The sequence below is a fragment of the Myxocyprinus asiaticus genome, chromosome 38 (assembly GCF_019703515.2).
Source record: "Myxocyprinus asiaticus isolate MX2 ecotype Aquarium Trade chromosome 38, UBuf_Myxa_2, whole genome shotgun sequence".
Classification (NCBI taxonomy): domain Eukaryota; kingdom Metazoa; phylum Chordata; class Actinopteri; order Cypriniformes; family Catostomidae; genus Myxocyprinus; species Myxocyprinus asiaticus.
The window spans coordinates 14771829-14786593 of record NC_059381.1 but is presented as its reverse complement, the minus strand read 5'-3'; the positions used below and the strand labels follow the sequence as shown (position 1 = coordinate 14786593).

Below are 14765 nucleotides of genomic sequence, written 5' to 3'. Positions count from 1 at the left end.
CCCTATCCTGTAGAATATTTATCAGAGTCATTCTCCTGGTCTTGATAAATTAATGTTTTGGCAGCAAATCAAATACAAGCGATAACTCCCTGTCAAAATGTCTCAGCGTAAGGTGTGAATACCAAGCTCTCGCTGCTCAGATTACGTTCATATTGCACATTTACATAATTTCGAAATCAAATAAAAATAGCGTACTCAAATTTTACCTCAGAAGTAGACAGCGTAGTCTGCATTAGATAGAAAATAATTATCAGCTTTAACGCAAGAAGGTAAAAGAAAGGAAGTTGCTCATTTATTCTCACGATTGCGGTGCATTAAAATGAAAATGATTGAAATAAGAATCAGCTGCCAAGTCAAGCCTAAGTGGGATCAGCCTGCAGAAAAAAGACCTCCGTCTTATTAACAAGCTTGAAATGTCATTATCCACAGTTCAGGATTAAATGATGTTATCTGTTTTCTCTAAATGAAAAAAGCAAGAGCAGTGACATAAAGAGAAGAAAAGGCCCTGTCATAATTAACAAAACCCTTTGTGGAGGGCTCCTTCATTGAGGTTTATCTGCCTTAAATTGCTGTATTCTGTGCGATGAGGGCAGTTGTGTGCGGTCCGCTCACCCGTGGCCCTAACCTGCAGGAAGAACACAAGTCAGTCTTAAATGATCTAATTATCCATCCTTTGGGTTGTTTAAACTGAAGATTGAACACACACACACGTAGATAAGATAGTACATAACGTGAGAATGGATTCAGAGAAACGGTAACCATAGCTGGCGTTTCACCATAATTACAGGATATTGTCTGTGGAAATTTGATGTGCTTGACGTATTTTGTCCCTGACCTTTCCTTCTTTGTAAAGCATATTTCAGGAACTCCCAAAAATGTCACAGTGGTATTGATGTTTACTATATACTATATACAGTGCTGGGTAGATTACTTCTGAATTGTAATTTGGTACTGATTACAAATTACATGACAAAGATTTTAGTCAGTAACAGAATCTCTTGGATTCAATTTTTAAAGTAATCTAATCTGCAGTGTTGGGTGTAACGTGTTATGAGTAACAAGTAATGTAACGCGTTTTATTTTAGATAATAATATCGGAGTTAAATAAAGTCATGCGTTGCTTTTGTACACCTCTACTTTCCTTTGTATTGTGAGAAATCAGGAGTAAAAGTGTGCAAACTTCAGGGAGGAGACGTAGTGCATGATGGGCATTGTATTTCTATATAGAGTGTGAGGCCAGAAATTATTTAGCAGAGACGAGTCACTTCTGTTTAAATGAATGGGAGAAATTGGAATGCCCAACCAAGAAGCTCTAGCACCCAACAGTCAATGGATGTAGAAAGGCAGTCCCACCTTACAGGTAAAAGAGCCAATCACCTTTTAGATACAGACATCACCTATCAATCAACTCACTAACGTGCATGCGCATTAGCTATACAAGCTGGGAAAATTTTGTTTTTTAGCGTAATATGAGGTCAATATTCGGTTGAGAGAAATGCGATTGATTCATGTGTTAATACATACTGCATTAAAAAATCAGTAAACGCGTTTAGGCAGAGGGATTATAAGACTAGTCTTCCACTGTCCACGACATGATACACAGGGTGAAATACTCGCTCAATTCACTGACTTAAGCAGCCGAACTGCTCCATGTTACAGCTCCCCGTAACTGGGAGAATGGGATGAGAAAAGCTGACTCTAGATCTACATCGATTGTATATGTAGAGAAAATCTCTTAGTTTCTAAAAAGATTCTACATTTTTGTTTTATAATAAACAAGTAGTTTGACTCATGAAGCAAACCATTTTTATGACATTTTGGTAGCATTAAAAATGATTCCATGCATGTTATATCAACATGCGCCTTTGAAGTTGTATGCGATCAACCAGTTACGTCTGTATGCACCATGGATCAACTGATAACAAGCGTGCACTGAGATGACTTAAGTGGAAAATATTTTTTTATTATCAGACACATTCCTTGAACATGTTAGGCTGGCATTCCCCACTGAACTGTATCCTGACTTTTAACAAACATCTTAAGTTGACTCTGACATTGTCGATGGGCACAGCACATGATGACATATATGATGCAGGTTCAAGTGTTGGACTTTGCTGCTTTTGGTAAGACAGTGGTTTTTCTTCATTATTCATATTGTCTGCCATGTTGATGGAAAAACAAATCATGCATATTCATGTAATTGATTTTTTATTATAAATATAACGTGAAGACCTACTTTCTAAATATCTGTTTGTTTACTATGTTGTTTTGACATGAGTGTTGTACAGTAGCTAGCATGAGCTGTAATGTCTCTTGTATGCAATGCATGGCTTATTGGTATGGAATGCATAGCATAGCAGAAGAGAAAGTGGCTGTGAGAAAAAAGTAACACAAAAATAACGCAAAAGTAATGTAATGCTTTACTTTCCGTAAAAATTTAATTAATTTAGTTTAATTAAGTTACTTTAAGTAGTAACTCAATATTCTAATGAGTAACTTTTAAATGTAACGCTACACAGCACTGCTAATCTGAATGTTTTTAGATTATTTTTAATTACTTTTAGGCTTGAGATCGATACCTTTTTCATGCATCGATAATCGGAATATACACTATATTGCCAAAAGTATTCGCTCACCCATCCAAATAATTGAATTCAGGTGTTCCAATCACTTCCATGGCCACAGGTGTATAAAATGAAGCACCTAGGCATGCAGACTGCTTCTACAAACATTTGTGAAAGAATGGGCCGCTCTCAGGAGCTCAGTGAATTCCAGCGTGGTACTGTGATAGGATGCCACCTGTGCAACAAGTCCAGTCATGAAATTTCCTCGCTACTGGATGCTGAGGCGCATAGTGCGCAGAGGTCGCCAACTTTCTGCAGAGTCAATTGCTACAGACCTCCAAAGTTCATGTGGCCTTCAGATTACCTCAAGAACAGTGCGTAGAGAGCTTCATGGAATGGGTTTCCATGGCCGAGCAGCTGCATCCAAGCCATACATCACCAGGTGCAATGCAAAGCGTCGGATGCAGTGGTGTAAAGCACGCCGCCACTGGACTCTAGAGCAGTGGAGATGCGTTCTCTGGAGTGACGAATCACACTTCTCCATCTGGCAATCTGATGGACGAGTCTGGGTTTGGCGGTTGCCAGGAGAACGGTACTTGTCTGACTGCATTGTGCCAACTGTGAAGTTTGTTGGAGGGGGGATTATGGTGTAGGGTTGTTTTTCAGGAGCTGGGCTTGGCCCCTTAGTTCCAGTGAAAGGAACTCTGAATGCTTCAGCATACCAAGAGATTTTGGACAATTCCATGCTCCCAACTTTGTGGGAACAGTTTGGGGATGGCCCCTTCCTGTTCCAACATGACTGCACACCAGTGCACAAAGCAAGGTCCATAAAGACATGGATGAGCGAGTTTGGTGTGGAAGAACTTGACTGGCCTGCACAGAGTCCTGACCTCAACCCGATAGAGCACCTTTGGGATGAATTAGAGCGAAGACTGCGAGCCAGGCCTTCTCATCCAACATCAGTGTCTGACCTCACAAATGCGCTTCTGGAAGAATGGTCAAAAATTCCCATAAACACACTCCTAAACCTTGTGGAAAGCCTTCCCAGAAGAGTTGAAGCTGTTATAGCTGCAAAGGATGGGCCGACGTAATATTAAACCCTATGGATTAAGAATGGGATGTCACTTAAGTTCATATGCATCTAAAGGCAGATGAGCGAATACTTTTGGCAATATAGTGTATATTGGGATTTTTTTCAGATATGTAAATACTGTAAATAGGAATGTCTCCTAAGACAAATTTCTCAAGACAACTTTGGAAAAGTGTGAGCGGCAGGGTAAATTAAAGGGGGTCGCACACTGGGCATGTCTGGTGGACACGTCTGGCGGACGATATGGCACGTTCTAAAATTCAAAACAATTATTTATTTACTACAAAAGGTACACACACACCACCAACACTCAGCATAGAAATTCTGCAGTGCCACGGAGCACAATTCACATATTTTTCCATTAAATTAGACCCAAAGCATTACTCTAGCACTCTAGCCATCACTAGATGATATATTGTTTATATGTATCTCTCATTTAGCCTATACAATGTACACTGATGGCCAAAAGTTTGCAATAATGTACAGATTTTGCTGTTTCGGAAGGAAATTGGTACTTTAATTCACCAAAGTGGCATTCAACTGATCACAAAGTATAGTCAGGACATTACTGATATAAAAAACAGCACCATCACTATTTGAAAAAAGTCATTTTTGATCAAATCTAGACAGGCCCCATTTCCAGCAGCCATCACTCCAAAACCTTATCCTTGAGTAATCATGCTAAATTGCTAATTTTGTACTAGAAAAACACTTGCCATTATATCAAACACTGCTGAAAGCTATTTGGTCCGTTAAATGAAGCATAACATTGTCTTTGTGTTTGTTATTGAGTTGCCACAGTATGCAATAGACTGGCATGTCTTAAGGTCAATATTAGGTCAAAAATGGCAAAAAAGAAACAGCTTTCTCTAGAAACTCATCAGTCAATCATTGTTTTGAGGAATGAAGGCTATACAATGCTTGAAATTGCCAAACAACTGAAGATTTCATACAAAGGTATACACTACGGTCTTCAAAACAAAGAAAAACTGGCTCTAACAAGGACAGAAAGAGATGTGGAAGGCCCAGATACAACTAAACAAGAGGACATGAACATCAGAGTCTCTAGTTTGAGAAATAGACGCCTCACATATCCTCAGCTGACAGCTTCATTGAATTCTACCCGCTCAACACCAGTTTCATGTACAACAGTAAAGAGAAGACTCAGGAGTGCAGGCCTTATGGGAAGAATTGCAAAGAAAAAGCCACTTTTGAAACAGAAAAATAAAAAGAAAAGGTTAGAGTGGGCAAAGAAACACAGACATTGTACAACAGATAATTGGAAAAGAGTGTTATGGATCTTAACCCCATTGAGCTTTTGTGGGATCAGCTAGACTGTAAGGTGTGTGAGAAATGCCCGACAAGACAGCCGCATCTATGGCAAGTGCTACAGGAAGCGCTGGGTGAAATGTCACCTGAGTATCTGGACAAACTGACAGCTAGAATACCAGGGATCTGCAAAGCTGTCATTGCTACATGTGGAGGATTTGTGATGAGAACTCTTTGAAGTTGTTTAAGAAGTTCTGATTTTTTTTTGGTTTTTTTTTTCAAATTGTAATAGTAAATTTTCTCATTATTAATGTCCTGATTATACATTGTGATCAGTTGAATGCCACTTTGGTGAATAAAAGTACCAATTTCTTTCCATAAGAGCAAAATCTGTACAACTTTTGGCCGCCAGTTTATATTCAGTTACAAATATGTCATTTTGTGGTTTGACAGCTTGAATGAAAGACCTACATACAGAGAAACTGCATAATAAACATCGCCATTTCTAATCATTCAGTTTGCGCAGTTACAAGAGTTTCACTAACCTGTAAACTCATAAATGTTACTTTGTTTATTCTTGAAGAAGTACAAAAACTTTCATTACTTTGGATTACCATCTCCTGTGCCACTTCAACTCATCCTGTGTGTCTGTGTGTGTGCTTCAGTAAATAGTATATCGCCCTCTTGTGGTCTCCCAATGCTATTACGCAAGACTGTTAAACAGAGGCCAACTGAGTGTTTTGGAAAGAACGGAAATTGGGCTTCTAATTTAAATGTCAGCTAATTTTAATATATCGATGCCTCAAATATATCGATAAAATAATGTGCCGATCAATAATAGATATATCAATATTTTATGACATCCCTGATTACTTGTAACCTAATTTTTGTTATTTGATGTCACATGCATTTGAGTAGGATAAGCTTGTGCAATTTTGACAATGTTGCTTAAATGCATTAACGAAAACTTACTAAATGGATCAAAATATGAGATTTTATTTTGTGTAAAACAAAAAAAGGCACTTAAAATGTTCTTACTTCGACAGTTTTAGCATTAAAAATGCCATCTATGTGTGGTAACAGGTCAGACCAGTTATATTTATGAATCAACATTAAAAAAAGTCTCTAAAGTTGCAAAAGCACATTGATGTACATTTTTGAAACCAGGAACAAAAGCAGTTTGCAAAACTAAAACTAACTTCACAGCAATAATACAATCGGTTTAGCATTTATGTTTGGATTACCTCTCCATTTTCATTGTAATTATGGCTGGTGGCTAGTATCAGGTCTTTGTATTAAAAGGAGACAAATTAGAGGGATCAATAAATTATGAACAATTTATTGCCTTTGCCTGATTAATATGTAATCATGTAATAAAAAAAAAAAAACTTTAATCTTACTATGAGTATTTTAAAATGTAATTTAATCTTATTTCAAATACCCATCACTGACTATATACTGCTATATACTTTTCTAGTGACTTTATCAAGTAAAATGTTTGATTCAAAATTTAAACAACAACAACAACAAAATATTTTGAATCTAAAATAAATAAGCATTATGGTGTAAAATGAATAAAGATTATTTAAGATTTCGCGCTTTGTCTAGGTCACTAAACAATTAAGAAAATTTGTGACAATGTTTACTCCTTTGTATGAAAGGTCCAATTTCCCTGCTAAATAAACAGCTCAACTGGCAAGGCTGGTCAAGCTGGTCTGTTTTCTGGTCTTAAAAGAAATCCTGGGCACTTGTCAACTGGTTATTTGCTTTTTATTGAAACACTCTTTTGGAACATTCTCAGATCATACTTGGATAACATGGATTTCAGTTAAAGTTTTCACTCAAATAGTTTTGCTGATAATATCATTTGTAATGAAAAAAGTGTGTTGATTTATAAAAATACATAACAGAAGCATTTTCACAAATAGACTCAGACTTATTTACCCCATTGTATTTTATCTGAAGGTGGATCGGTTTCATAAAATCAGTATGTGTTATTTGCCTCTAAACAGAGCACTCCATCTCACTCTAGATTCTCCAGAGCTGATGACTCTAATTGAATGGTATGACTCACTGGGTTAATAACAGGACTTAATGTTGGCGCTGAGTAGCTGGAGCTGACAGAATGACAAATTATGTTGAATAATGATGGGTGAATTATCCTAAGTTAATGTAGTCTGATAGATCTGCCCTCTCTGTGCAGGAGACAGAGATCCTTAACACTGCAGTGCTTACTGGGAGGACTGGTGCCATGCCAGTGAAGGTGGTCACTGTAGGAACAGAAGGTACTGTGACTGATGTGACCGAGTCGGTGGAATGTCGCTCGACAGACGAGGACGTGGTTAAGGTGAGCCGGAGCATGTACACGTCACTTACAGTATATGCACACACATAAGTTTACTTTCATATTTAAATTGTGACTTCTGAAAATTGACTTCTATTGTTTCATATTAAGCTAATGAATTATATAGCTTAATATTATATTCTAATGATATTAAATACCTTAAGCTAATTATAATTTGGGGGCCAAATTTAGGGACAAAGTATAATTAGCTTAATGTAATTAATATAATTGCCCTTGGTGCAAAGGAAACATTCTGTGAACATTTCTGTTTCCACCAATATAACAAAACCACTTTCTTTTCAAAAAGACAAACTGACAGAACCAGCAGACACATATAAGTTTGGAATAACCACCAATTTCTCAAGATAATGGAAGAACTATTGGAATGCACACATACTGTATTAAGGCAACTATATTAGATTTGATGTAAATAACTATACTATTTCCACTGGTACTATTCTGAAGGAATGTCTATTTTCAGATGTTAAGCCAGAGGCTAAAAATCAAAGCAATGTTAAATGCAGTCTTTTCTTGAACAATCTTGTGCTTTCCACTTTCTGCAGCCATTTGGGAACAAAATATGAGAGCATGGGGGAGAAAATGACAATTCTAGTCTAAATGTGTCTGTTTACTCCCTTTGGGTTTAATTATCTGATGAACATCCCACATTGAAACACTGACCTCTGGAGAGGAATCCTGTCCAAAATATGCACACACACACACACACACACACACACACACACACTCACACACACATGTTGGTGCGGCTATCCTTATGAGAACTCCCCATAGACATTATGATTTTTATACTGTACGATTCTATCCCCAAACCCTACCCCTACCCCTAAACCTAACCCTCACAACCACATTTATAGCATAATACCCTTGTAATTACCAGATTGTAACTTAAAAAAATTTCCTTGTAAACCATCCAAACCCACCCACATACACACTGAGGCTCACAGACATACACAGGCACTGGTGCCCTGGAATCAGAACAGCTGAAGACAGTATGCCTCTAACTTTTGCCACAAAAACCTACGTCATGGTCCTGTCAATTTATCAGGTTGGGTTTTGTCTGATGGGACTGTGACATCATCGCCCCATGTCCTGTCTTTGTGTTGAGCACACGGGTCCGGGTGTGAGTTACAGCCGTGCGCTCTTCGGTAATGTCACGGTCCTTTCACTCTGTTAGGTTGGTACAATTGTAGTAAGCAGAATAGCATCTCAGAATGCACAACATGTCAAACATTGAGGTAGATGGGTTACAACAGCAGAAGACCACATCAGGCACTTTATTAGGAACATAGTGTTCCTTATAAAGTGCTAAGTGAATGTATACTGATATAAATCAGCTATATATATATATATATATATATATATATATATATATATATATATATATATATATATATATATACAGTTGTGCTCAAAAGTTTGCATACCCTGGCAGAAATTGTGAAATTTTGGCATTGATTTTGAAAATGACTGATCATACAAAAAAACTGTCTTTTATTTAAGGATAGTGATCATATGAAGCCATTTATTATCACATAGTTGTTTGGCTCCTTTTTAAATCATAATGATAACAGAAATCACCCAAATGGCCCTGATCAAAAGTTTACATACCCTTGAATGTTTGGCCTTGTTACAGACACACAAGGTGACACACACAGGTTTAAATGGCAATTAAAGGTTAATTTCCCACACCTGTGGCTTTTTTAATTGCAATTAGTGTCTGTGTATAAATAGTCAATGAGTTTGTTAGCTCTCACGTGGATGCACTGAGCAGGCTCACGTGTATGCACTGAGCCACGGGGAGCAGAAAAGAACTGTCAAAAGACATGCGTAACAAGGTAATGGAACTTTATAAAGATGGAAAAGGATTTAAAAAGATATCCAAAGCCTTGCCAGTCAGTACTGTTCAATCACTTATGAAGAGGTGGAAAATTTGGGGATCTCTTGATACCAAGCCACGGTCAGGTAGACCAAGAAAGATTTCAGCCACAGCTGCCAGAAGAATTGTTCGGGATACAAAGAAAAACCCACAGGTAACCTCAGGAGAAATACAGGCTGCTCTGGAAAAAGATGATGTGGTTGTTTCAAGGAGCACAATACAATGATACTTGAACAAAAATGAGCTGCATGGTCGAGTTTCCAGAAAGAAGCCTTTACTGCACCAATGCCACAAAAAAGCCCGGTTACAATATGCCCGACAACACCTTGACATGCCTCACAGCTTCTGGCACAGTGTAATTTGGTGTGACAAGACCAAAATAGAGCTTTATGGTCACAACCATAAGGGCTATGTTTGGAGAGGGGTCAACAAGGCCTATAGTGAAAAGAATACCATCCCCACTGTGAAGCATGGTGGTGGCTTGCTGATGTTTTGGGGGTGTGTGAGCTCTAAAGGCACGGGAATCTTGTGAAAATTGATGGCAAGATGAATGCAGCATGTTATCAGAAAATACTGGCAGACAATTTGCATTCTTCTGCATGAAAGCTGCGCATTGGACGCTCTTGGACTTTCCAGCACGACAATGACCCTAAGCACAAGGCCAAGTTGACCCTGCAGTGGTTACAGCAGAAAAAGGTGAAGGTTCTGGAGTGGCCATCACAGTCTCCTGACCTTAATATCATCGAGCCACTCTGGGGAGATTTCAAACGTGCGGTTCATGCAAGACGACCAAAGACTTTGCATGACCTGGAGGCATTTTGCCAAGACAAATGGGCAGCTATACCACCTGCAGCAATTTTGGGGCCTCATAGACAACTATTACAAAAGACTGCACGCTGTCATTGATGCTAAAGGGGGCAATACACAGTATTAAGAACTAAGGGTATGCAGACTTTTGAACAGGGGTCATTTCATTTTTTTCTTTGTTGCCATGTTTTTTTTTATGATTGTGCCATTCTGTTATAACCTACAGTTGAATATGAGTCCCATAAGAAATAAAAGAAATGTGTTTTGCCTGCTCACTCATGTTTTCTTTAAAAATGGTACATATATTACCAATTCTCCAAGGCTATGCAAACTTTTGAGCACAACTGTATATACATGAAAAAATGAAATGACCCCTGTTCAAAAGTCTGCATACCCTTAGTTCTCCTGAAGTTACCTGTGGGTTATTCTTTGTATAACGAACAATTCTTCTGGCAGTTGTAGCTGAAATCTTTCTTGGTCTACCTGACCTTGGCTTGGTATCAAGAGATCCCTGAATTTTCCACTTCTTAATAAGTGATTGAACAGTACTGACTGGCATTTTCAAGGCTTTGGATATCTTTTTATATCCTTTTCCATCTTTACAAAGTTCCATTACCTTGTTACGCAGGTCTTTTGACAGTTCTTTTCTGCTCCCCGTGACTCAGTATCTAGCCTGCTCAGTGCATCCACGTGAGAGCTAACAACCTCATTGACTATTTATACACAGGCACTGATTGCAATTTAAAAAGCCACAGGTGTGGGAAATTAACATTTAATTGCTATTTAAACCTGTGTGTGTCACCTTGTGTGTCTGTAACAAGGCCAAACATTTAAGGGTTGTAAACTTTTGATCAGGGCCATTTGGGTGATTTCTGTTATCATTATGATTTAAAAAGGAGCCAAACAACTATGTGATAATAAATGGCTTCATATGATCACTATTCTTAAATAAAAGACAGTATTTTTGCATGATCAGTTATATTTTCAAAATCAGTGCCAAAATTTCACAATTTCTGCCAGGGTATGCAAACTTTTGAGTACAACTGTGTGTGTATATATATATATATATATATATATATATATATATATATATATATATATATATATGTATATATTTAAGCAATAGTACACGAGCAGGAGTACGATATGGCCCTACAACAGCACTGCTGTGATTCGTGCCGTAGGTAATCACAGCATTGCAGATTTAGGGCCATATAGCATGACTGTGAGTGTGATATTGCTTATATACAACAGTTCAATGAACAAGTAAATTAAAAAAAAATTTTTAGGAAAAACTCAGTATGGTCATAAAAATGCATTTGTGCATGGAACTACTTTCTTATGCCACAGATCAGAATCTGCCATTACTGGTTCAAAACAAATGATTTGTCCAAGCCTCTCAACAACTTCACTTTAGAACTACTAGTATCACAGCTTGGGCTGTGTCTAACATGTTATTGAAGAAACAAGGATGTGTGTGTGTGTGTGTGTGTGTGAGAGAGAGAGAGAGAGAGAGAGAGAGAGAGTGAGAGAGAGAGAGAGAGAGTGTGTGAGAGAGAGAGAGAGAGAGAGAGAGAGAGAGAGAGAGATGGAGCATGTGCGATCACCTGTTGATGATGCTGTAGTCTGTTAGTTAGCTTTCTGAAGATAATGTCATTTTGGTGAAATTCATCCTATTTTCTCAGTGGAAAATAGTCGTGCAAATGGGTGTATTCCTCCCTATTTTGTTGTAGCTGGTGTGCAAGAGTATTTCACTATCCACCTTTTTCCTATGTCCGATGGTACTTAGCAAGAAATATGGCCGTTACTTCCGTTGTCAAGTTAACACAGCTGTTGCAGCATATGTCCATTCATTCTTTCATTGCAGTGTTGGGATTTTGAGGAGAGTGTGTATGATTTCATATGGACATACATCAATCACTATATCAGTGTGCTACTGAACGATAATAAACTGCAAAAAAGTCATAAAGACAAAGAAAGTGCGAACCAAACCGGCGTGCTGTTTCTTCCAGATGCAATTGAGATTTAATCTAAGCACAAATGCAACATTTCGAGCAAAATTATCAGTTGTTTTAGTGGAGTAAATGTGTTAGTTCAGCTTCAGATGTATGTGCTTGTCATCTTTTCACCTGCATGTTCAAATCAGACAGACACACTGAGGAAGAGCTGTGAAGTTCTCATACATGGGTATGTAATCGCTTTTTCAAGTTTTCCGATCGGATGGTTATTTCCTTTTAAATCCGCACGAAAGTTTAAACATTTGTTCGGTGGGTGGTTAACTGGTGAGAGGTGGTGCTTCGCTGCTGTACGGGACGCATCAGGACGCCATTTTAAACCTCAAATGTGATGTGGTTTTTGACTTCCTCTGTATGTGTTTTTTGTGATCCAATTACAAAACATTTGGCACTCCGTTTACAACTATATTTAGCACTGACCTTTGCGATTGGATCATCCGAAACACGTCTTATTACTAGCTGTAAACAGGGTCTTAAAATGACTGCAGCCAGAGCTAGGGAATGCTGTAGAATGATTTCCGACGGAAATCCCACCCACATTTGTTTCTCCAGTAAGACCCCCAGGAAAAAGGTGAATAGAAACTGCAATGTCCTCCACCAATGTCCTCCACCATTTTGAACAAGTAGGCTTTCCTACTTCCAATTTCTAGAGTTGGGACACCAGCAGATCAACCATCTGAACACCAGCTTGGGAGACCAGCTAAAATCAGATAAAACCAGCAAACTAGCCTAGGATTGTTTAAGATTTTGTTTTTGTTTTTTTACAGCAGGGTGAGCAGCCTCTTTTTCAACTGTGTCCAAAAAGGGAATTCCCACCCCTTTTCCTTGTCAGATTATAATCGGTTTCTACCAGTTAAATTTACCTGTAATATTACTATCACTTTTACTGTATTATCTGTGGCTTATTTACTTCAGTTCCATATGTTCCCTGCCCAGTTTAATGTATGAATCACCTTCTTTCTTTCTTAAGGGCATTTCAATTAGCCGCTCTTGATATTATATATGTCAGATGAGACTATGAAAGCCCCCAGGAAAAGATATTTAGTTGTTTGTGTGTTTGATGTGCAATATTTCTTTGTGATATCTTTTGATTTCAAGCTGTCTGAGGAATCAAACAAATGAGCTGATCTTCTGTGCAGACAGATACAGATATGGAAAAAGTAATCAGAGAGAGAGAGAGGAAAGGACAGAAACAGAAGAGATATAGAGATGGTATGGAAGTTGTGAGGGCTAGAGTTAATTCTATTAGATGGTACAGTCACACTGAAAAAGAAAATTAAGGGCTGTTCACACTGAATGCATATTTGCATCTGTCTGTCTTTATGAAAAAATACACTAGATGGACGTTTTGACCATTGCATTGCATATTGCTGTGTTTTCAATGTCTCGCTCAGGAGTAGCATCTTTTTTAGAAGAATGTTTGTAAAAATTTTAAGAACTTTTTAGAACTTTTTAAAACGTGTCTTGAGACACCTGCAATTTGTTGCATTCATTGTGCTGCATCTAGTTTTTTAACAAAAGAACACGTTTGGTGGTCTGAACTGCCCCTTGTTCAGTATCAAATACCTGAACTTGCTTAAAACAAGATTAATTCACCTGAGAAGCAAAACTGCAAATGAAAGCGGGTTTTCAGAAAATGTGTGTCTAATAAAAGTGTAATTTGTGTAATCTTCTGTTGGCAGATTTTTTGAAAGTATATATACTTTCTTGTCTACATTTGTGAGGTTTGTGTTAAAAACAAGTGACACAGATTTGCCAGTGGAACAAGATACAGTACATTGCACTTTCTTAATATCTTAATATCTTGTGCAATTTTGCTTTTGCCTTGATAAATTTATAAAACATACTTGCTTGTGCTTATTTTAAGCATGCTCTGATATTCTGACTGGAAAGTGAGACAAAGATGCTAATTTAGGATGGGATTTTTTGCAGCATCCCTTGAAATACACACACATGCACATGCTCACGCTCACATATGCACACACTGAAGCATGGCTTTACTTCCATTGAAGTGAACGATTTGAGATGCTCAAGATAATCTGTTGTAATTATCTGTGTCAGACAGACAGGGCAAGAGGGACAGAGCTTATGTCAGACAGCACTGTCCAGTTATTCTATGTGCCTGTCTAAATGGGCCATTAAGTACCCTGTGGGAGTCCTCCCTAAGTGTCCCTCTTTTCAGCAGTCTTAATGTTCCTGATTATTGCAATGCCAGGCTGGTTATGATGCTTAAAGGGACTCGTGGGAAGGGCATGTTTCAGTGCAGTTAGACTGACCCATCTACACTACACACTTTCAGCCTGTACACCCAAACCGTTGCCCTTTACGGCCCCTGGCTGCTTCTCTGAAGAGTTTCTGGCTCTTAGCCTTTTATTTGGCTAATGGGAGAAAAATACAGTCTGTTAATGAGGAAGTAAAGAATACAATGTGAAACTGCAAATAGTTTCATCATGTTATTTTCATGAGTAGATCAAGGCAGTTATACAGTGGCTGCAAAAAGTATTTGGACACCTAAAATGTATGAATGTCAAACCAAGTGCATGTCAAAATATCAAACCAAATGAAAGTACTATTTAAATTAACAGTTTTTGAGAGGTGTTGAAGGTCCACAACAGGAAAACCATCACAAAATTTGTAAGTAAGCAACCCTAATAGTGTCACTGAAACTTTCCTGAAACCTTTTCATTATAATAATCATAACACTTTACAATAAGGTTTATTAGTTGACATTATTAAAGGCATTAAGTATCATGAACTAACAATGAACAATATTTTTACC

General features: G+C 37.9%; 1 protein-coding gene across 1 annotated transcript in view; it reads left to right on the top strand.

Annotated features, from left to right (window-relative positions):
- The window catches only part of LOC127428867 (transmembrane protein 132C-like), a 272344-nt gene that overhangs the window by 234738 nt on the left and 22841 nt on the right, over window positions 1-14765 (top strand). Inside the window, exon 7 of the mRNA XM_051677515.1 lies at window positions 7127-7270. Within this exon, the coding sequence (XP_051533475.1) occupies window positions 7127-7270 (144 nt within the window). The remainder of the gene's footprint in view (window positions 1-7126; window positions 7271-14765) is intronic.